Source organism: Cynocephalus volans, chromosome 13 (assembly GCF_027409185.1).
Source record: "Cynocephalus volans isolate mCynVol1 chromosome 13, mCynVol1.pri, whole genome shotgun sequence".
Classification (NCBI taxonomy): domain Eukaryota; kingdom Metazoa; phylum Chordata; class Mammalia; order Dermoptera; family Cynocephalidae; genus Cynocephalus; species Cynocephalus volans.
Window position 1 is genome coordinate 101351261 of NC_084472.1, and position 24328 is coordinate 101375588.

Genomic DNA, 24328 nt, shown 5'->3' on the forward strand with positions numbered 1-24328 from the left:
CAATTGCCCATTAAACTTAAAAGCAAAGTAATACTTAGACAAGTGTACCTTTTTCAAAACTGCTCTTCTGTGAAGTTTCTGTTGTCCATTAGGAGTTTAAAATTATGTTGGACCAGAAGTTGGCCATAAACTCAAATAGACCCATCCTGTTTTTGGATACATCTTAAATGTCTATGAAGGTCTAAGTATGGAGTCATCATTAGGGTGTTTATGAATTGAGATCCTTGTGTTTGTCATGCTGTTTTTATACAGTATGATGAATTTTTAACTTAATGTTGTATGGTTTTATTACCATGGTGTAAAGCTACTCTACCACGCCAGTTGTCAGGCTCTTTTACCTGCTGGTAATGCTGTACCGACTGGGCCGATTGTCGAGCTGGGGCTGGGTCTGGAGCTCCCAGACCCCTCAAGCCTGTTCACAGACTGAGCCACAAACCCTTCATATGCCAGGCTGGATCACCACACCCCTTCACACAGGTCTATGAGCTAGGTAACTGGCCAAAAGGTCCTTGGAAGCCATAGGTTTGGAAAAGCATGGTTTTGCTGATGTCGGCTGCCCCAGGCAGTAGATACCAGCCAAAGTGGCAGCACTGTGCAGGCACGCTAACTCCATGCTCCCCCCACCCCCCCCCACCCCCCCCCACAGTTTACTGAACTACCCCCAACCGGCCCTGAGGCAAGGGGAGCCTGATTAAATTATTCTGTTTTCCCAACAATCCACCCCTTCAAGGTCCCTCACCGTACAATCTACACATTCAGAATCTTCCGCGATGTCCCCTTAGCAAGGATAAATGACCCTTACATTTACATAACTTGTTGTCCATTCAGTATGCCTTAAGGCTTGCAGTTCCGTCCTTTTATCTGTTAGCTGCATATGTCCGGTTAGTAATCACCATTGGTGTGATCCTCCATGCAAATACTGTAGTCATATTGATGGGCAGTTCAATGCATATTCAGCAGGCCGACACACTGATCACACAACTCTGGTGCAGTGCCTGCAGCCAGAACACTATGGACGAAAAGACAGAAGAGTTATTGGTACCAATAGGGGAAGTTCTCACCCCTCTGGTAAGATACATGCCAGTTTGCCATCCTCAGAGAGGATGGTTGCAGGAGTAGGTATCTTACCTGGCTTATGATACTACATTTTATTTGCTAACACTGTTGGATCTGTAGGTTCTACATGTAACAGTATAGGGGAACTCATAATTGGCCATAATGATAATACAAATGTGCCCTTTGGAATAGAGCACTCATCTGTTCCAAGCCATGTCACCTTTACTCGAGGAGGCCAGGTACTTGTCACCCAAGGTGAAACTTGCAAGCCTTCCTCTAATCCTTTTCCCCAAGGACCTATTAAACCTAACCTGCATATATAGGGGGCTTTTATTCTCCAAGGCCATTCCCATTGTACTGTCTGTACCTGTTGCAAATAGGTTGGGGCTGGTAAGAGAATATTTCCATTCTTGCCATATCCAGGCTTCAAAAGCTTATCTTTAGTAGTGATTTGCAGCTGTATAGGTGCTGCAGCCCTATGCAACAGAGCTTCCACTGGAGAGGGCCCGACCTTGTGGGGTCTTTCATTTAGAATTCTGACTGTCAGCCATAATTGCCATGCCCACCCCTTCAGGGATGGGGGTTGGGCAGAAAGCCTTAGTCCCTTTTTTAAAAGGCCATTGTACCGTTCAGTCATTCCTGCCGCCTGGGGATGATATGGCACATGTAACTTCCACTGAATGGACAACTGGGAGGCCCACCTCTGAACCCCATGTACCATAAAGTGGGTTCCATTATCACCTTCTATAACTACAGGCCGACCATACTGTTTAACTGGTCTGGGGCCTTACAGGACCATACAAACAGGAGACCAGTAGCCATATTAACAGCTGTGAAGATGTATCTGAAATTCTCTGACCTTGGCAGTGGTCCGACAAAGTCCACTTGCCATCGAGTCAGGGGCACCCTTCCTCGAGTTATTTGCCCATCTGTATGGGGCACTTGCCGGGGGTGTGGACTCTCTTGAGCACACACCAGACAAACATGACAGGCATTCGCTACATCTTCTCATTTTATAGGCAGGGCCCATCTTTGAGCTGCCATCTGCATGGTTTTACTGCCAACATGCTGCATTCGTTGATGTAACCACTGGGCTACGTCAGTAGCTGGGGCTCTCTCCAGCCATCTTACCTTAGCCAAGACATTGGCTTCATTTCCTGAACTGGCTAAGGGGAAGTGTCCTGTGACATGGAAAAGAGTTACTCTTTCTCATGCCCCAATTCCCATAACTCTTGCCACATAGCTTGTCCCCACAGGGGTCGGTGGCCTACCATCCACCGTTGATACTTCCAAGTAGAAATCCAAAGGGTTAAACCTTTGTACACAGCCCAGCTGTCAGTACAGATGGTTAATGGCTCAGGCTCATTTTTTATCACCATCCATAATGCTCTCAATTCAACCCATTGACTGCTTTGCCCTGTACCGTTTTCATATCACATGGTATCTGTTAAGGGCTGGACAGCAGTCTCTGTCCCTGATGCTGAAGGTCCCATGCTAGAGCCATCTGTATACCAAGCTTGCTCCGTGATAGGTCCCTGTCCCTCATGGAAAGCCTCCACCTCCATGGGTAACAGTTGTGTCAAAGTTTCCTCCACAGCATCTCCTGGGCCTAGCACAGCTTGCAACTCTTTGGACAGAGGACTTGTTGACACAGTGCTCCTTTGTTCTATGTATGCTCCTCATTTAGACAAAGTGGGAGTCTGAGCTACACCCGTTTTAGGGCTGGTTGCCCCTGTGCACAGCCAACCTATTATGGGGTATGTCGTCCTTACTAGTACTTTGGCAGTTCCTGTAATAGCTTCAGTGACTATCAAGGCAGAATACACAACTGCTAACTGCTTTTCTGTTAGGGTGTAGCGCACTTCAGTGCCCTTCCAGAGCTGAGACCAGAATCCTACAGGTGTGCGGAATCGGTCTGCCACAAACCCCATCCTAAACCCTCCTGGGTTATATGTACATCTAATTCAAATGGCTTAGTGGGGTTGGCCACTTGTAAAGCTTGTATCTCCTGTATTGCCCTTTTCGTAGCCCGATAAGCTTGTTCTACTTCCTCAGTCCAATCCCAGAGGGCTCCTTTCTTTGTCAGTACATATAGTGTGCATGCCATTTGGGCCATATGGGGTACAAAAGCTCTCCAATACCCTAAAAGTCGCAAATATGTCTGTAGCTGAGCTACCGTTGTGGGTCAAGGGTATGCCTGTATCTTATCTATAATAGCTTCTGGGATGACCCTCGTCTTAGCTGACCAGAACACTCCCAGGAATTTGACTGACCGCCCAGGTTCTTGCACTTTGGCTGTGTTCACGGCCCACCCACATTGTTCCAAATGACTTAGCAGCGTTGGAGCTGCCTGGGTTAAATCTGCAAGAGAATCAGAGGTTAGTAACACATCATCAATGTAGTGAAACATTGTAACCGTGCTGGGCCTAGTCCACTTGGCTAGGTCCCCAGCCACCAAACCATGACAGATGGTTGGGCTATGCAGATAACCATGGGGCAGTACTTGAAAGGTCCACTGTCTTCCTTCCCACGTGAAGGCGAACTGATCTTGGCTATCAGCCGAGATTGGAATGGAGAAAAAGCATTTGCAAGGTCCAGTACACAATGATAAGTCCCCAGCTGAGTCATCAGCTGATCCATCAAGTTGTGAACTGAAGGCACAGCTGCATGTAAAGGAGGCACTACTTTGTTCAGTTCTCGAAATGTACAGTCATTCTCCAGGTACCATCAGGCTTTTTCACTGGCCATAGCAAAGCATTCAGTGGGCTCTGAGCCAGATGAATAATGCCAACTTCCTCTAATTCCAATATAGTAGCATTTATCTCCGCATGTCCTCCTGGTAGACGATACTGCTTTACATTAACTACACATCTTGGCTTGGGTAACACCTGGGTCGTGTTTAGCATATCCTCGTAACATAGGCTTTACTATCTATATTCTCAGCCAAAACTCTCCAACTGTTGTTTGCAGGTGCAAACCATAAAATACATCCATACCCAAGATGTATTCAGCTACAGGGGGATATATATACAGTATATACACTAGGAGGTAATCTTCCTATGCCCGGTGGCAATGACACAGCTTTGACCTCAGTGGTGTGTCCTCCATAGCCATCTGTACAAACCGTGGCCTCTGGAAACTTATCTGGGTTGCCATATATCAGGCTACATTCTGCACCTATATCTATCAATGCCAAAACACTCCACATTGCACATTCATCCTCAACCAATATATTGCCAATTCAACATGAGGCCTCCAGTCCTCACCTGCCCCCAAATGACAAGTACCTTGGCCTGTTCCCTAATCGAAATGGAACAGTTCATCCACCTCCTCAAAAGCAACCAAAAAATCCTTTAAATCCACTGAGCATACCTTGCTACCTGTTTCCCGACGTTTGGTGAAACGCTGTTCAAGGCGCAATTGCTGCCACAAGGTAAACAGAACTGCATTTGGCTGCTGGTCAATTTTCTTTTTATCAACCCCTGCTGCAAGCAAGTCAAGCCACATCTGCTTACGGCTAGTCTTGCTTGGTCCCTTTGGGATAAAATCCCGAGCATTTCTTGGGGGTTTGGTCTTAGCCACCTTTCAGACCCCTTTTGCTTGTCTTCTGTCCTCTACTTCACCCAAGCTGGCTATCACGGTCATTACCTCATGTATAGGATGACCAATGTATGGGGCCCGTATGGCCATCAGTGACGCAAAGGACGTTGACAGGGCATTTTGCAGCACTATGTCTCTCATGCTGCCTGTAAAGTTTTCATCATCTGGGCCACGATGTTCACATTAAACATGGACTGCCACATCCCCAGCTCTCAAATGATTTGGACCAGCTCTGCATACGTTTGCCATTTACTAACAGTCTTGGGCAGTTCTCCAGCATTTGCCCACACAATTCAGGCAGCTGCATTCACCGAGTCCATCAAGGAGTGATAACCTCACCCTGGTGCATATCTGCAGCTATTCTTCAGCCACTGCCTCAGGGACAGGTGCATGGTGATGGAGGCCAATTTTTCCATCTCCTCACCAGAGCAAATCACACTATCTATCCCTAGATCCCATAACCACAACAGCCAAGCAGCTAGGGTCTCCCCCTGTTTCTGCCAAAACTGTCTCCCCAAGTCAACTAAGTCAACCTGGGTATACGGGACATAGGTGGTAAATTGGGCCACCTGTGGAGTGCCCACTGGTTGCCCACCCAGTCCCATCGGCTACTCGTGCTTCATTTTCTGATGCACAACAGGTCGTATCTGGGGATGCATGGTCTCCCCCCAACTCACCCTTGCGTCCGTCGTCTTCCTTGGTGTGAGAAGCTGGAGTGGCCAGTTGCTACATGTCATCTGTGCTTCCAACAACTCTGCTTTTCTCTTGGAATCTTGATCAACTTGCAGCAGAGTGAGCAGCAGAAAAGAGCTCCGGTCAGCAGAAATGTGGCTGCTGGGCACCACACACTAAAGGACAGCCACATTTCCTCCCCCTCTGATGGAGTTTGGATGTGTTGTCTCCCGCAAAACTCATGTGGGAATTTGATCTCCAATGTGGCAGTGTTGGAAACTGATTGAGTCATGGGGGTGAATCCTTCATAAATGGATTAATGCTCTCCCTAGGGGAGGAGGGGTAGTGAGTGAGTTTTCGCTCTATTAGTTTCCGCGAGAGCTTGTTGTTTATAAGACCCTGGCACCTCCTCTCTGGCTCTCTTGCTTTGTCTCGCCATGTGATCTGCTCATACCCACCGGCAGCCTGCCACTTTCCGCCATGAGTGGAAGCAGCCTGAGGCCTGTGCCAGATGCAACTGTCCCAGAATCGTAAGCCAAATAAACGTCTCTTCTTTATAAATTACCCAGTCTCAGGTGTTCTGTTATAGCAACACAAAACTGGCTAAAACACCCTCCCAGGGCGCTTTCCACTGTAGTGCCTGGTCTATGCTGACTTGCAATACAGTGAGCAGCAACCACATCCTGGTCAACAGGAAAGTGGCCACAGGGCACAACATGTTCAAAAGTACCACATTTCCTCCTTCTCCAAAGGCTTCTTGCCTCCTCTCCCTGCTCAGAATCCTGCCAACTATGCCAATTGTAAAGCTACTCAACCACGCCAGTTGTCAAGCTCTTTTACCTGCTGGTAATCCTGTACCAACTGGGCCGATTGTCAAGCTAGGGCTGGGTATGGAGCTCCCAGACCCCTCAAGCCTGTTCACAGACTGGGCCACAAACCCTTCATATGCCAGGCCAGGTCACCACACCCCTTCATGCAGGTCTGTGAGTTAGGTAACCGGCCAAAAGGTCCTTGGAAGCCGTAGGTTTGGAAAAGCATGGTTGTGTTGACAGCGGCTGCCTAGGCAGTAAACACCAGCCAAAGTGGCAGCGCTGCACAGGCACGCTAACTCCACTCCCCATACATACTGTTTACTGAACCACCCCCAGCCGGCCCTGAGGCGAGGGGAGCCTGATTCAGTTATTCTCTATTTTCCCAACACAAGGTCATCATTAAATATTGAGTGATAATAAGTTCTTGCATTTAAACTGGCTATTACTGATATACATGGAATCTTAGAATGAAAAGGGTGTTCAGAGATTAAGTCATTCTCCCAGGTGAAGGAATCAACTTTTTAACATCCATGTCAGTCCTCCAGCCAGGGAAGATAACTTGTTACAATTTGGGGCGGGTGTAATAGAAAGCTTGTAACTTCTAAAGTGTGCTAAAATCTGCCCCCGATACAAATCATTTGTTTAAGGTTCCTGTTTACCCTGTTTTGCACAGAAATCTAATCCCTAGTTTACATATGTATTAAGTTTCATAGCGCTGCCATAACAAATTACCACAAATTTGGTGGCTTAACAGAGATGTCTGCTCTCACAGTTCTGAAGTCTGAAATCAACGTGTCAGCAGGGCTGCGCTCCCTACCAGGCTCTAGGAAAAGCCTATCCCATGCCCCTTCTGACTTCTGATGGTTGGCTGCTTCTGTGGCTTATGGCCACATTACTCCAGTCTCTGCTTCCATCTTCACACTACCCTCTCCTGTCTATCTTCTCCTCTGTGTGTCTCTTCTAAGGACACTTGCATTGAATTTAGGGCCTATGCATAAATCATGGATGATCTCCTTATCTCAAGATTCTTAATTATATCTGCAAATGCCCTTTTGCCAAATAAGGTAACATTCACAGGTTCTGGGGGTTAGAACATGTGCATAGGTTTTTGAGGGCCACCATTCAGCCTACTACAACTATAATTCAGCTCACTATAACATATCTCTTCATATCTTTTTAAGATCTAGTCAAGTTGTCATAGACTACCCTTCCAACCACCCCCTTCTACAAACACTTCTCTACTTTAGGATAAATAAAACTATTCTTTCAGTTAGTCTTTGTATGACATAGTTTCCAAATTCTTCACAGGCCCTTTGCCCCGTTCTGGTGTTTTTTGTAGGGTTATATAGTCAATTTGGAGTTCATTAAAAATACCAGGTCTTTTTTCTTTTTCTATCAGTTGTACTGTTAAGATTTTCTTCTTTTTCTTATATTTTTAGCTAAATAAGTTTCTTAATATTGTTTGTTAAGTAGATAGCATTGGACTAAAAGACCTTGACTCTATTTTCTTCCTCTTAATAGCTATGTAAAATTGGGTTAAAAGACATTTAACCTATCCTTACCTGTAAAATATAACCTTCCCTTACCTGTAAAATAGAATACCTGAAAATATCCAGGTAGTTAAAATTCCGTGTTATAATTTACTTCTGTGCCAGTTTATAAAATATGCTTTAATGAAGCAATCAAACATGTCTTCTGTTTGGTGGTAAGGACTTTTGTAGAATGCTGTAATAATTTTCTTTTCTTACTGTTTATTCATCCTCTGGTTTGGAGATTTCTTGCAAGAATATCTTAAACCGTAGGAATTTGTTTCCCTTATTTACTCCCCAAAGGTATTGAAGCTCTTTTAAAAGCGTCATCCTCTGTTACAGCCCTATTACAGCCATATCCTTTCTTCCTGAATTATATCCACAGTAATTGTGGAATTCCAAACATCATAAACCAAAGATCCTAATTCAAATAAATAACTTCAATTGACTATTGAAAGTTTTTCAAAGAACTTCAGTTTCCATGCTTTCTGTTTGGCAGCTGGCTGGTATGGGGATCCAAACCCTTGACCTTGTTGTTACGAGGCAGCACTCTAACCCATAGTTTCCACACTTTCAGTCAGTTTGCACTCTAAGTTTATGTCATTTTTTTACTTCATATTATATATTCTCTTTGTCAGTAACTGACTTCCTGTGGCATGTTTCTCATTTTATTGATTTAAATAGTTTAGAAGTTTAGTCTCCCAGTCAGTCCTTCTGGCAGCTTATCCTGGTATCATCAGTTTCATTTTTCTCGCTTTCACTCAGTTTTGTTCTGAGTGAACGGTTTCATTGATTTTATTTTGATTTTATTTTATTGATTTTATTTTGGCCAGAATAATTTCTGTATCCTTTTCTTGACCAGTACACTGACTTTTGCATTTAATGTATATTACCTAGCACAGTTCCTTTTCTCCAGACAAATGGTATTACTTTTCTTCGTGTTGAACTGTGTTTACCTGTCTTCTTGGCCCAGTCATCAAACAATCAAATTTATTTTTATTTCAATTGCAAGTATTATTTATCTGCCTTCAGTTATAAAATAATAAATTTGATAATCCTTTCCATAACTTACCCTTGGAATTTTCTCCCATTAACATTCTGTGTCAGGCCAGTAATATGTGATGATCGTGAAGATATTTGCGTAGTGGGGGAGGAGTAAGGGTACGCACTGGACCCATTTAATTCATGTCTGATTAGCTTAAGCCAGAGAGCCATTCTGTTTTCTGAGACACTTTGATGTATAATGTCGTATTGCCTCTATTCCTACTCATGGATACTTATCCTCCAGTGGAGTGGGGAATATTGTTATTTTCTTCCTGGTCCCAGGAGAACCTACCTCAGAGCCTCCTAGCCTCACGTCTTATCTTCACAGTTGTTCACTCGGAAGTCTTTGAACTAAATTGTCTTATTTCACATTGATACCTTGTCAAGTTCTATATTAAATAATATTTGCCTATGTCTTTTACAGTTAATTAAACATAGTACCAGTGTGACTTGGGCCCTTCCTTTATAATGTAGCTTCCTACCTAAAACACGTTTTTCTATGGGAAAGATAGATTTGATTTACACAGCAATTTCTGGAACATCTATGACTTGGAAGACCGCTTGTGGACTTATTTATGACCAACCGTGAAAAGGAGCCGTATAAATTTTGACTTAAGATTCTTGAAAACAAAGGCATGGACTCAAGTAAATTCATTATGAACGTGATTATAAAGTTAGTTCTTACTACTGCTACTCCAGCCTGCAACGTTTTATGTCCAAGTAAAAAAAAAAAAAGACTTTTTCATCAAAACTCTAATTTTCTCTCTCCACCCGAAATAAAATAAACAAATATTAGAAGCAAGATTTGAAGTGACAGCCCTTCTTGAAGTGACATTTGCTTCATATGCAAGATGATTTTAGTTATGGGGATAATCTTTATTTTAAAGGTTATGATTTTATTTTAATGTGTGCTAGATATAAATAACTAGCCCAACAAATTTGTGATTTCCTGAATATAACTAAGTCAAGGTTTTCTTTAAAAAGTGCGTTACTTTAAAGGTGATGTTCAGAAAAATATTTCTAGTAGCTTATAGGGATATAGGAGTCCTGAATCTTTGAGTAACATGTCTAAAATCCAACTATCCTGCTTTCCTTCCAGATATTTCCACTTATTTTATTGATAGTCACACAGCTTTAGAATTTTGGAATAATCTTTAATTACTCCCATTCCTTTTTGTTTGCTTATTTTCTACAAAAAAGCAACTCAGAATATGGAACTTTTCCTGACCTCCTCATTCCTTCCTTCTCAGCCCAACTTGCAGCCCTGACCAAGTAGGAAACTTGCATAAGAGTTCCATAGGGATTCCCCCCAAAACATTTACCAATCTTTACCATATTTTTTGTTTACTTGTTACCTTAAATAAATAGCATGAACTTTAGTGTAGTACTCTATTCATTTCATGGCCCCACTCTTTTACTACCAATTATTTGAAGCGGTTATTTAATTTTCTGAACTATAGTGGGTTGTTTCAGAATTAAATGAAATATTTAGTTACATTTTTTAGAAATATCTAGCATATAAACGTACTCATTAAAAATTTTGTGCGTGAATGAGTGAACATAAGCCGAAATTCCTTAGCTTGTTATTTAAGGTTTTCAGTGGCCACTGCCTGCTAAATATGGGGACCAATTGGGCACCGTGTAACTCAAAGCCACTAAATTTAATGTTTAGTTATTTTAGCTTTCTTGTTATCCCTTTTAAGAAATATAAGCAGGGGAAAGACAGGTATGGCTATACATCTCAGCTCTTCTGTATACTATTTTTATGACTTCTCTAAGCCTTAGTTTCCTTATAAGGACATTAAGAGTACTTCAGTGGGTTACTGTAAGGATTAAATGAGATAATAATGTAAATAAAGTGCTTTGAACTGTGCTTGATATGCTCATATAGCAAGTAGACAACAAATACTGGTCTGGACAGGTGATGAGTGAATGGATTGGTGGCATTGCAAGATAATACAAATACATATTTATATTCGGCCATAGGTACATAAAATTGTACCTTTCCCTTTTTGCTTTTCATATTCCAAATATTAGTATTTTTTAATCCCTTCTATCCTTTAGTATTATCTAATAAATATTTTCTTTGGTTATTTTCATATTTATTCTTTCTTTGTCACTATTAGCATCAAATCGGATAAATGCCAAGTGAGCACAGGTATACTAGTTATCTGACAAATTACCCCAAAACTTGATGGCTTAAAATAGCAAACATGCATTATCTCACAGTTGCTGTGGGTCAAGAATCCAAGCATGGCATAGTTGAGTTACCTCTGGCTCCAGGTCTCTCATGAAGTTACATTCAAGCTGCTAGCCAGGTCTTCAGTCCTATCTGGAGACTCAGTTGGCAAGGGTGAGGATCCACTCTGAAGCTCTCTCACATTGCGTTGACTGGCCTTGATATCTCATCCTATGGGCCTCTCCACTGGGTGACCTTATGACATGTGTATTACTTATTTGTTGCTGCTTGACAAATTACCACAAATTTAGCAGCTTAAAACACACATTTCGGGGTCAAGAGTCTGTGCCTGGCTTCGTTGTGTCATTTGCTTCAGCATCTCTCACAAGGCTGCAGTCAAGGTGTCAGCCAGGGCTGGTATCTCATCTAAAGGTTCAGCTGTGGAAAGATCCCCTTCCAAGCTCACATGGTTATTGGCGGGATTCAGTTCCTTTTGGCCTGTTGGACTGAAGGCCTCAGTTCCTTGCCATTTGGGCCCCTCTACCATGGCATCTTGCTTCATCAAAGCCAGCAGGGGAGAGAGAGGGTGTGCTAGTCAACATCCCATCACCATTGCTGTATTTTCTTAGTTAGAAGCAAGTCACTAGGCAAGCCCACACTCCAGGGGAGGGGATTACACAAGGGTGTGAATATAAGGAGGTAAGAATAGTTGAATCTGTCTGCTATAGCATGGTAGCTTGCTTCACAGGGTCAGCAGTCCAGCAGAGTGAGTGCCCAAGATGGAGCCACAATCTTTTTATAACCTAATGTAAAAAGTAATATCCCTTCACTTCTGCTGTATTATATTTGTTAGAACTGAGTCAGTAAGTCTAACCCACACTCAAGGGTAGGGAATTACAATCAGGATACAAACACCAGGAGGTAGGGATCATTGGGGGCATCTTAAAGATGCTTTCCAAAATAAGTGTGGGACCTACTTTCAACCCTTCCTTCTGAACTAAACGACTGGGTATCGTTCTGTCAGTGGTTTTTGTTGGTTTGGTTTGGGCTTTTTGTATTCATTTTGATTGGAGTTATAAAATGAACAAATATATGAAACCTTCTCTATTATTTTTCCAGAAAATTATAGAGAATACTGTGTTTTGCTGGCCTGGTTCCTGCTTCCTCCAGATATGCAGTATACATATCATTTCAGAAAAGTTTGAGGGTTCTTTGAGTTGAAGTTACCACATAGATTGGAGATCCTGTTTTTATTTCCACCTTATTTAAACTTGAAGATTAGAATATTTAGAAGAAAAACATGGTTATCAATAACATGATTCCCACATTACATTAAAATTATATCCAGCTAAAAGTGTAAAGGCTATTATTTTGTGAACTATTCTGTCTCAATGTGTATTTCAGAACTGTTGCTTTTTAAAAGCTCAGCTGAAAACTTCCTCTGGGTGATTGGAAGTGAATTGCCCATTTTGTGCAATGGAGCAATTATTTCTAAATAGACACTTAGAAGCAATACAGTAAATTATTTCCAAAGAATGAGTGGTGTATGCTTACTGTACTGAGAAGATCAGAGTCTTACAATGTTTCATTCTGACAATTAGAATCAGCAGAGCTCCAGGCCTAATTTGTCAGTTTTAAGTAAGTATAAAGGTGGAAAAAAGCTATGAATAGATAAAAATATCTCATTTGAGTTGGAAAGGTGGTGTCTATAAAAGGGTTTCTCAGTTTTCCAAGGAAAGAGAAAATCAAAGCTAATCTTATAGACTCGTATTTGGATTGTCAAAGAGCTGGGTTGTTCTGGGCTGGAAAATTGCATGTTCAGTCCTCAAGAAATGTGGTTGCCCAGGATTTCATACTGTGTGTTCAGAACACTGCCACTGGGTGGAAGTAGAGTTACAGTTACTTTAGTCCACAAAGAAATTAGGAAATGTTGAGCCAACTAATCATCTCCATCTACAGGTATGAATAATTTTAAAATGTAAAACCACTATTTTCTACAAAAATAGAATGTAAGGCAGCAGGGATTGTTAAATCTGAGAATTTATAAAAGAGCTTTGAAACCATCTACTCTCTCTTTTCTTGTCCAAATAGGAATTTTTTATGTAGTTTCACTATAAAATGGTCTGTAATCTAACTAAACACTTGAGATATAAATCTCAGTACTTTCTAAGGCAGCCTGTTCTATGCTTGAATATTTCTTAGCACTGGAAAGTTCTTTCTTAACTAAGTCTAAAATCTCCTTGCCTAAAATCGCTTAATTTTTTTGCCACATTCTGTTTAATTGTGCAAACCACTTCTTCCTTTCCCCTACCATTCATTTCTACTACCTACTGGACACTGGGATCCAGTATTTCCCCATTTTAAAGCTACTCATCTCTCCTAAATTTTGAAGTAAACAGAACATGGTAGAATTAAATAATCAAAAGGAAATGTGGCAATGATCATCTTGTATTTCCTTAGTATTATTTCTCCCTTTTTAATTCTCCACTGACTAAAAGCAAGTTAAGGAGTATTTCAAGTGAGCAAAACTGATAAGATCATCAAGGCAACTTTAAGAAGATTATATGTCCATGCTTATACAGGAAATAAAAGAATTTTCTTAATTTGAATAATAATTATAGCATTATAGAAAAATGGGAGAGCTTTTGTCCTCAGAGGAACTGTGAAAGATTTAGCAACTAATTTTGTTTCATTTTTCAGATTACACTCGATGTACTGGCTGATATGGGTCATGAAGAGTTGAAAGAAATAGGCATCAATGCTTATGGACACCGCCACAAATTAATCAAAGGAGTAGAAAGACTTTTAGGTGGACAACAAGGTAAACTATTCAGAAAGAAATAAGTTTCAGAAATTAGTGGTAAAAGATAATGTCAGGGCTGGCATTTGAACTCAGGTGGTGTGACCACAGAACGGTGCTCTTAATGTTGTCGTACCTCCTGCCTTTCCCATCCCAGGCACTGGCATCATGCTCCCTCTTGCTGGAAAAATCTGAGTCGTTCTTCCCTCTCTCCCCACACTTTATCTCCTAAATTTCTTTGAAATTTCTATATCACTGTCGTTTCCCACTGTTGTCACCTAATCTTAGCTACTATCATTTCTCTCCTGGACTGTCACAACCACCTTTCAGCTTATTTCCAACCTTCACCTTTGCCTCCCTCCAGTACCTTCTCCACACTAACTAGGAGACTCTTTTCAAAATGAATGTATGATCATATCACTTTGTTGCTTAAAACCCTCCAATAGAATCCTGTTGCTTTCATGATAAAATTGGATATTTATAACATGGCTTTTCATAATCTAACCTTTCTTTCTTGCTGTAGAGCTAGGGCTAGGGTCTGGAGCTCACAGACCCCTCGAGCTCATTCGCAAACACTTCACATGCAGGTCTATGAGCTAGATAACCGGCAAAAAGGTCCTTGGAGCCTTGGTTGAAGAAGAAATAGTCTTTATTCAGCACACACAACACTATGAGCTAGGTAGTACAAAGGAAAAACTCAGAAACTCAACTGCTACCATCAAAGTCCACAGAAAAACTGAGCAGCTGCCACCAGAGTAAACATGCTCTATTTTTAGATGTGAGCTCTGCAGGCCAGCTCTGCTTCACAAACTGAAGAACACACAATAGCAATTAACTAGAAATATGCACATGCGCACTGACTCCACCCACACACAACTTGTTTATAAGAAATGTGCTGCTGGACCCCAACCAGACCTGAGTTGAGGGAGCCTGACTAAATTATCCTATTTTCCCCACATGTGGACTTTTGTTTTATATGTTAATTTTTCTCCCCTACAGGCACCAATCCTTATTTGACTTTTCACTGTGTTAATCAGGGAACTATTTTGCTCGATCTTGCTCCAGAAGATAAAGAATATCAGTCAGTAGAAGAAGAGGTAATGTACATCAAAATTTTTTAGTCTTCTTTTTCTGAAACCTGTGGTTAAACTATTTTTCCAAGAGAGGTAAGTTCATCTTAAATTGCCTTCTGGTCACTTGCCTATTTACTGTTGTCTCTCTTAGCCATTGTGGTGGAATTAGAACCATGCCACATAAGCCTAGAATTTCCAGTGGGTAGGACAAATGTGTCTTTTTGTTCCAGAGACTTTCTTGAAACTCATACAAGTAAGGATCCTATTAGAACTATTTTCTTCTATGGTTAGAATGCTTCCTAAGAATGATATGGGTGAGAACTTTGCCTCATAGATAGCAAATATCTTCTAATCTTTATTTTTATGCAGTTATAGAATGTCATTATAAAGTAATATGCCTAGTTTTTATGTACGCTTCTGAAGCCTGCCTTGTAATTCTGCATTACGTTCTATTTCTCCACTCACAATTATTTTAAAGCACCATAGTAAGGCTGTTTTTATGAATCTCCAGCTGCCTTAGAGATTCGCTTTCTACTGATGGCTTATGCCTCACTTGTAACCCATAATAAACAAAGGGCTCAGTTTTGTTATTATAAGTAAGCTATCTCATTTCATTATTTTGTAAGTTCCTAGGCAGAAGAAGGTATGCTTACATTTTGTTTTTTTGGTTTTTGTTTTTTTAATTAATGTTCATGTTATTCACTTTCCCATGCTAGGAAATGACATTAGGGAACTCAGCACCATGACTCCAGGTTTGTACTTCAGCTCATACTTGCCAGCGTATCAGGAAGACACCATGTCTTCTAGTGTGTTACTGCCTGATTTTTCTCCAAGGAGTTAGTAAATTCTGATAATATCAAAAAGGTGGTGACTCCTCACAAATGAAGCAGTGAGGTAGGGAATTCATTCTGTGAGTCAATTCTGAGAAACTTAGGTTTTTAAAACGTTCTTTCTCATAATAATTATTTTTAACTTGGAGCAAAGAAGGAGGAAGGTTAGTGGTCAAAAGAAAATTGTTTCATGGTACATTATGTTCAACTTCCCCTTGTCTGTATAGATACACTTAAAGGCTATTGAAATAATATGGAATATTTCATCTAGAAAACAAAATTTTATTGATTTTTAAAAATTATTTGTTTTTCACATTCGTACCATGGGATATTGATTGAATATGAGGAGTTTTTGTTTGACTTAATCAGTGTTGCTTCTTAGTCTCAATAACATAAAATAGTAATTGTAGATGATTTAATTCGATATTCTTTCTATATATTTCCTTATTGTGTTTACAGAAAAATCTTTCACACCTTCTATTAAAAAATAGAAAATGCATAAATTTAATATTTATGTTTGTGACTATTTTCTCACTAGAAATACTTCCACTAAACTTGTCCAATTTTTGGCGAACTTCTATGTATTTATTAGTGCTTTGTTTTTTCAGTGAAACAATATAATAGAATTGAAATATTGAAAACAATGGGAGGAATGTCTTGACAATTATCCAGTCATGTATTTTCAAACTTATTTTATTTTGTTCTATAGATGCAAAGTACTATTAGAGAACACAGAGATGGTGGTAATGCTGGTGGCATCTTCAACAGATACAATGTTATTCGAGTAAGTTTAAAAAATTTCGTGGTGAGATTGGATTGAAAAGCTTGCCTGAAAGTCAAATCTAGGCATTGAAAAAAAGAATTTAAGTCATATTTCCAAATTATCAAATATAATCAATCACCTGTTGCCCCGAAATCAAATGTCACTCTTTTCATTACATTATAATCCCTAATCTCTCAAGACCATACTTCACCAGTGTTAAAAGAAATACTTTAGATAAATTAAGTTTAACTGAGAGTATCTGAGTAAAGAATTCATGAACAAGGCAGCCCCCAGAACCAGAATAGGTTCAGAGTGATGCCAGGGCTGCCACCTGGGCAGGTAACATTTATGGACAGAAAAAGGAAAGTAACGGAGAAGTGAGGTACAGAAACAGCTGGGTTGGTTACAGTTTGGCGCTCGCCTTATTTGAACCTGGTTTGAACAGTTGGCTACCTGTGGTTGGCTGAATTTTGGCTGCTGTGATTGGCTGAGGCTCAGCTACTGGTTACAAGAGTAGGTTACAATCTGTTCACATATCAAGTTACGTTACAGTTCTCTATGTCCAGAGAAACCTTAGGCCAAAAAATTGAACACTTTCTCCCTTCATGTATTGACATCACTCTCTGTCACCATCATAAATGGACCTATTGGATGTAAATCCCACTAGGAAATACAGGAACAGTGAGTTTTATAAAGGAGGAACGAAGAAACAACAGAAAAAAAGTTATTAGCATCAGGTTATTTTTTATAAGAGTTAGAGCAGAGAGAACTTCCTTATTATGTTGGAATCTCCTGTTTTCAGCAGAAAAAAAAAACTAACCTGTTTTGGGATCTATCTGCTTTCTTAAAGTTTCAGTTTGATTATGTGGCACTTAGAATAAGTGACTCCATTTTGGTTTGGTTTCATCTGTTGGGGCCCAGTGCAGGAACTCAGTACAAAACAATGGCTTCCCATAATTTTGTTTAATACTAGAAATAGAGATACCCTGAAAACACCAAAGCCACAAACATAAAGCTAAACCACCTTGTATTGGTGATACGTATATGGGTGTGGGTCTCCCAGATTATCCACAAACGCAGACCATAGCTGACAGCAAGTTTTCTTATCATTTGAAAGTAGCATTAAAGGCCTGGATTTTCAATCTAATCGTGGTAGTGATTATACCAGAATGCCTATATCTCTTAATCTTATTATCTTAATTTATATGCTTTTTTCAAAGGATTGTCATAAAGTTGAATAAAATCTGCTGAGAACTGGTTTATCATTTTTGGGTTAACAGACCTGTGGAAGTTACCCTGGTGCACATCAGAATTACTCGAGGAGCTTTTATAAAAAATACATCTCCTAAAATTCGTTAGGTCTGGGGAGGAGCCTAAGAATAATCTTTTAAAACAAACAAACAAAAGGAAACAAAAAAAAAACTCCTGAGGTATTTTTGAGGTACAATAAGATCGGGTACAGAATAACAAAAGCCATAGCTGAAAATATGTCACCAAACACTAGACTGTTAACTGAATTACATTGACATGGCAACTTTATCATTTTAATATAATGTCTTAGGCAAACAAAACAAATTAAGCCTTCCTAAAGGAAAACTGTTCATTTTAAATCATTGACATATATTTCACTGACAATTAGCTTCTTTCTTCTTCATCTTTAAAGATTCAAAAAGTTGTCAACAAGAAGTTGAGGGAGCGATTCTGTCACAGACAAAAGGAAGTGTCTGAGGAGAATCACAACCATCACAATGAGCGCATGTTATTTCACGGTGAGAAGCACGGCAGTTATCGTAGACACCTCTCAGCTTTTGCAAAGTTCAGTAAAGTGAGAAATATATGTTATTGATTATAATAGGGTTGTTTTAAAAATGGCTTGTTATGTTGTTTTTTTCTAAAATAGTTACTTGTTGATACCAGCTTTCTAATGCATTACATGTTAGTACAGGCTTTCCAGGACATGTACAATAAAAATCATTTATCTGAAGTTGTTTCAGAACTTAAATTGCAAGGTGGCTACCTAGTGAAGTATTTTGGTTGTAATTTAGTGTAATTGTTTTAGTTTATCCTATTATCTATGCTTGCTTAAGTAAGATTGTGTGTAAAATAGTCTGTATTTTCGAAGCCAGTTTGTACTTTGCTATCTAAAACCTCATGCCATCTGCAAAATCCATATAGCGTCCTTGCTTGGCAAACACTTTGGGTCACTGATAAGATTCTAGTACATTACAGTAATTTATGTGTGAGTATAATAGACCATCTTAGAAAATAAACTTTTCATTTGTGCATTATTAATTCTTAGTGTTTATCTGCCCAGTGCTAATAGTATGCAGCTATGAGACTCTAGAAAAGCATTCAAAAACTAATCTTTCTGTCTTTGTATTTTTAGGTTCTCCTTTCATTAATGCCATTATTCATAAAGGGTTTGATGAACGACATGCATATATAGGAGGAATGTTTGGAGCTGGGATTTATTTTGCTGAAAACTCATCAAAAAGCAACCAGTATGTTTATGGAATTGGAGGAGGAACAGGCTGCCCCACACACAAAGATAGGTCATGTTATATATGTCACAGGTGAGTGTCTTGCCTTTGGTGTAATGCTTGTCACCCTCATGGATCAAATAAGGTTCTCGAGATCTGCAGAAGTCACAGGTCATACTCAATTTTACTTCCTAATAAGTCGGGCAGGCTTGGGGGTTGGATTAGGAACAGCTTATCAGCCTCTGCCCTAATAGAAACAATGACAGCAGAGCTAAAACCAGTGGTAAAAACCAGATACATGTCCACCAGTGATAGGTTATAATGAAACTCCTTGCATCGTCGCTTTCTCCCTGGGCTTCAATTTCCTTGCTTCAGAATCAGAACGAGAAAAGGCCGAGAATGATCACTGTAGAACAAAGAACCTCTTACTCTAGTCACATTTGAACTAAGACACGTAACTTCTATAAAGAAGTAGACTTTTTAATTTGCTTCTGATATTGCTAGTAATGTTTCTTGTCTTAAAGTGAGATATATAATTATCCTTGAAAAGTCCAACTTCAAAATATCAACTTTGGACTAGTAGCAAACAAATGAATCTCGGCTTTTTAAATAGGATTTTAAAACTCAGAAATTAAAGTGAATAATAGTACACTCTGAAATCAGTGGGGGATAAACTACAAAAGAATTATACTTTACAAAGATTGGTATTTATTACATTTCTTTTTAATCAGCTGCATTAATTTTGAAAGTCAAGTTAATAAAATAATTTGATTCAGTTACAACCTTAAAAAGATCCATATAACCTTGAAATTCATTGCAGTTACTGACCTGAAAACTTATCTCTCACAGTTATGTTATGAAAAAAAATTATAGTCTTTAGCAGTTCAAAGATAGATACCATATGTCCGGAAGGAAACTTCTTTCCATTAAGACTTCTGTGGTTTACCAAAACCAGGTAAAGATACAACCAAAAAAGAAAACTACAGGCTGATGTCTTTGATGAATATAGATGCAAAAATCCTCACTAAAATACCAGCAAACAGAATACAGCAACACATACGTAAAATTATTCACCACGATCAAGTGGGATTTATCCCAGGGATGCAAGGTTGGTTCAACATATGCAAATCAATCAATGTGATACACCATATTAATAAAATCAAACACAAGGACCATATGGTCATCTCTATAGATGCTGAAAAAGCATTTGATAAAATTCAACATTCATTCATGACAAAGACCCTCTATAAGTTAGGAAATTATAGATGGAAATTATCTCAAAATAATTAAAGCCATATATGATAAACCCACTGCCAGTATCATCCTGAATGGGGAAAAGCTGAAAGCTTTTCCTTTAAGAACAGGAACTAGACAAGGATGACCACTCTCACCACTCCTATTCAACATAGTGTTGGAAGTACTAGCCAGAGCAATCAGAGAAGAGAAGGAAATAAAGGGCATCCAAATTGGAAAAGATAAAGTCAAACTGTCCCTGTTTGCAGATGACATGATCCTATATATCGAACAGCCTAAAGCCTGTACAAAAAAACTCTTGGAGTTGATCAATGATTTCAGCAAAGTAGCAGGATACAAAATCAACACACAAAAATCAGTAGCATTTCTATTCTCCAATAGTGAACATCCAGAAAGAGAAATCAAGAAAGCTTCACCATTTACAATAGCCACCAAGAAAATAAAATACTTAGGAATTGAGTTAACGAAGGATGTGAAAAATCTCTATAATGAGAACTACAAACCACTGCTGAGAGAAATTAGAGAGGATACAAGAAGATGGAAAGATATCCCATGCTCTTGGATTGGAAGAATCAACATAGTGAAAATTTCCATACTACCCAAAGTGATAATACAAATTCAATGCAATCACCATCAAAATTCCAATGACATTTTTCTCAGAAATGGAAAAAACTATCCAGACATTTATATGTAGTAACAAAAGACCACGCATAGCAAAAAAAAATAAAGCTGGAGGCATAACACTACCTGACTTTAAGCTATACTACAAAGCTATAATAACCAAAACAGTATGGTACTGGCATAAAAACAGACACACTGATCAACAGAATAGAATAGAGAATCCAGCAATCAACCCACACACCTACAGCCATCTGATCTTTGACAAAGGCACCAAGCCTATACACTGGGGAAGAGACTGCCTCTTCAGCAAATGGTGCTGGGAGAATTGGATATCAGTATGCAGGAGAATGAAACTAGACCCATACCTTTCACCATACACTAAAGTCAATTCAAAATGGATTAAATAATTAAACATACACCCTGAAACTATAAGACTTCTGAAAGGAAACATAGGAGAAACACTTCAGGAAGGAGGACTGGACACAGACTTCATGAATATGATCCCAAAAGCACGAGCAACCGAAGGAAAAATAAACAAATGGGATTATATCAAACTAAAAAGCTTCTGCACAGCGTAAGAAACAATCAACAGAGTTAAAAGACAACCAACAGAGTGGGAGAAAATATTTGCAAAATATACATCTGACAAAGAATTAATATCCAGAATATACAAGGAACAGAAACAACTTGACAAGAAAAAAACAAGCAACCCAATTAAAAAATGGGCGAAAGAGAGCTAAATAGGCATTTCTCTAAGGAAGATATACGAATGGCCAACAGACATATGAAAAAATGCTCAACATCACTCAGCATTCGGGAAATGCAAATCAAAACCACACTGAGATACCATCTCACCCCAGTTAGGATGGCTAAAATCCAAAAGACTCTGAACGATAAATGCTGGCGAGGTTGCGGAGGATACATTTCCGGTGGGACTGCAAAATGGTGCAGCCTCTATGGAAAATGGTATGGAGGTTCCTCAAACAATTGCAGATAGATCTACCATATGACCTAGCTATCCCACTGCTGGGAATATACCCAGAGGAATGGAAATCATCAATCGAAGGTATACCTGTTCCCCAATGTTCATTGCAGCACTATTTACAATAGCTAAGAGTTGGAACCAGCCCTAATGTCCATCATCAGATGAGTGGATATGGAAAATGTGGTATATCTGCGCAATGGATTACTACTCAGCTATAAAAAAGAATGAAATACTGCCATTTGCAATGACATGGATGGACCTAGAGAGAATTAAGTGAAACAAGTCAGGCACAGAAAGAGAAATATCACATGTTCTCACTTATTTGTGGGAGCTAAAAATAAATAAATAAACACACACACACACACACACACACACACACAAAAAAAAAAAAAACGGCGGGGGGGAGAAGACATAACAATTGCAATTCCTTGAAATTGATATGACAAGCATACAGAAAGGACATTGTTGGGAGAGAGGAGGTAGAGGGAGGAGGGAGGGAGGTTTTGGTAATTGGCCACAGTAATCAACCACAAAAAAAAAAAAAAAAAAAAAAAAAAGACTTCTGTGGTTAACACACAGAAATTCCCAAGGATAGATAACATGCAAAAGTTTCTTTTTGTTGCTTCAGAGCTAATGCCTGTGGAGACAAAATGAACCTAAATAAGCAATAAAAGTGAACCTAGATGAGGAATAACAGTCACTCACTAAAATTAGACACACAAATTTATATCTTAGCCAAGATTCCTAGAAAACAGTCTGAAGGAAAAGCACGTGACTAGCACTTTATTGGCAAGGAAGCAGGAATGAGGGCACAAGAAGAAGTGAGGTGGAGAAGGAGGTAGAGCAAATACATTGAGGTGTGTTAGTGAGCTTGCCACAGTTTCCTAACAAGTGCAGTTGATAGTTCAGTCCATGACACATCGGAGAGGTTGTGTGAACTACTGTGTCTCAGAATAGTAGTATATCAAGGGAAAAAGAGATGGTCTTTTGGTCTTGCATTGGTCAAAATTTGCCCCCCATGGTATTGGTACTCCTACATTTTTGGCTGCTGCATCTGCATAATGTACCACAATGCATAAGGCAAGCCAGTGAGCAGGCATGAGCCAGGGCTCTCCACCTGCCCATCTGTAGCCTCATGGGCTGGCTGGGCAGGTCCTGCATTTTGTCCTGTCTCAGCAGCAACAGTGAAGCCCAGGGCAGGAAGCAGAAGGCAGGAGGCCAGGGCCTGTGAGGTCATGCTTTATGTGACATAATAGACTGGGGGTCCGCAGAATCATGGCAATTTACCACTGCCACAATGTAGAGATAGAGTTCAAAATGCCTCTCTAATGTAGAGCAAAGCATTTTCCTCTGGGACCTGCCAGAGAATATGGTTGATACAAGCCAACATCTGAGAGGATCATCAGTAGCATCGAACTTAAAAAGCCAGTCCAGGCAGGACCCAGTTATGTATGCACGGTCCCCCACAAATCTCAGCTGACTAAAAATAATAGCTCTGATTGGTTAGAACACAAAGATCATACTCCATAACTAAAAACAAACTGTTTGAATAATCACTGTTTACGTTCAATAGCATGACCAATTGTACTGATCACTTAAAATGTTTATTGCTTATCTAAAGGGTTTACAAACCCCTTTTTAAAGGGCTAAATAATAATTATTTTAAGCTCTGCAGGCCCTACAATCCCTGTCACAATGACTCAGCTCTGTCCTTGTAGTGCAAAAGTAGCTATAGACTATATCTAAATGAATGTGCAGATTTGTTCTAATAAAATTTTATTTACAAAACAGGTGACAGGCTGGATTGAACCCATGGGCTATGTTTGTCAACCCCCAGTTCATATTATGCACTTTCTTCCTAGTGAACCTTTCTTACCTCTATCATATTTAACATTTGCTCCAATTCATGTTTCACCAGCTGCTGTGATTTAAGCTATTTTTTTGTTCATGATCCACTTTTATTATTACTGTTGATCTCATCCCAAGTTTTACTTTTTCCTCATACTGTAGTAAACCCAATCTTAATTTCAAGTGCTGTTTCTCTCTGCTTATTTTCTCTGTGCTCCACCCATCCATTTATGCAAGAACTCAGTTTTCTCTAGTATTTTCCTTTTTCTACTAGGCAAAACTTACTGCCAGATATTTTCTATGATTGATTCCTTAGCCATACCAAAACTACTTTAAACTTTGAGTAGTATAAACCTAGCAATGTTATTCTAAGTTTTAAAGCTCCCTTCAAAGCATTGCTTTCTTTTTTTCCTTTAGACAAATGCTTTTCTGTAGAGTGACCCTTGGAAAATCTTTTCTGCAATTCAGCACAATGAAAATGGCTCATGCCCCTCCAGGACATCACTCAGTTATTGGTAGACCAAGTGTTAATGGGCTGGCATATGCTGAATATGTCATCTACAGAGGAGAGCAGGTATGTTACTCGTCAAGTAAACATACCCAAATTACTAAACATGTCAGAACGGAATATGTAGACATGTAATATTTAAGAAAACCTTTTAATGAAATATCTATCACATAGTGTGGTAGCATTAGTCACTTTGGGTACAAAATGAAGATATCAAAATGATTTTCAACCTCAACTTCACACAAGTTGATCTCATGCTTTTCTTGAGGCCTGT

At 39.6% G+C, this 24328-nt stretch overlaps 1 protein-coding gene across 1 annotated transcript in view; it reads left to right on the forward strand.

Annotated features, from left to right (window-relative positions):
* The window catches only part of TNKS (tankyrase), a 222684-nt gene that overhangs the window by 183525 nt on the left and 14831 nt on the right, over positions 1-24328 (forward strand). Inside the window, exons 21-26 of the mRNA XM_063076600.1 lie at positions 13593-13713; positions 14692-14789; positions 16305-16379; positions 18022-18127; positions 18745-18931; positions 23964-24120. Coding sequence (XP_062932670.1) covers positions 13593-13713; positions 14692-14789; positions 16305-16379; positions 18022-18127; positions 18745-18931; positions 23964-24120 — 744 coding nt within the window. The remainder of the gene's footprint in view (positions 1-13592; positions 13714-14691; positions 14790-16304; positions 16380-18021; positions 18128-18744; positions 18932-23963; positions 24121-24328) is intronic.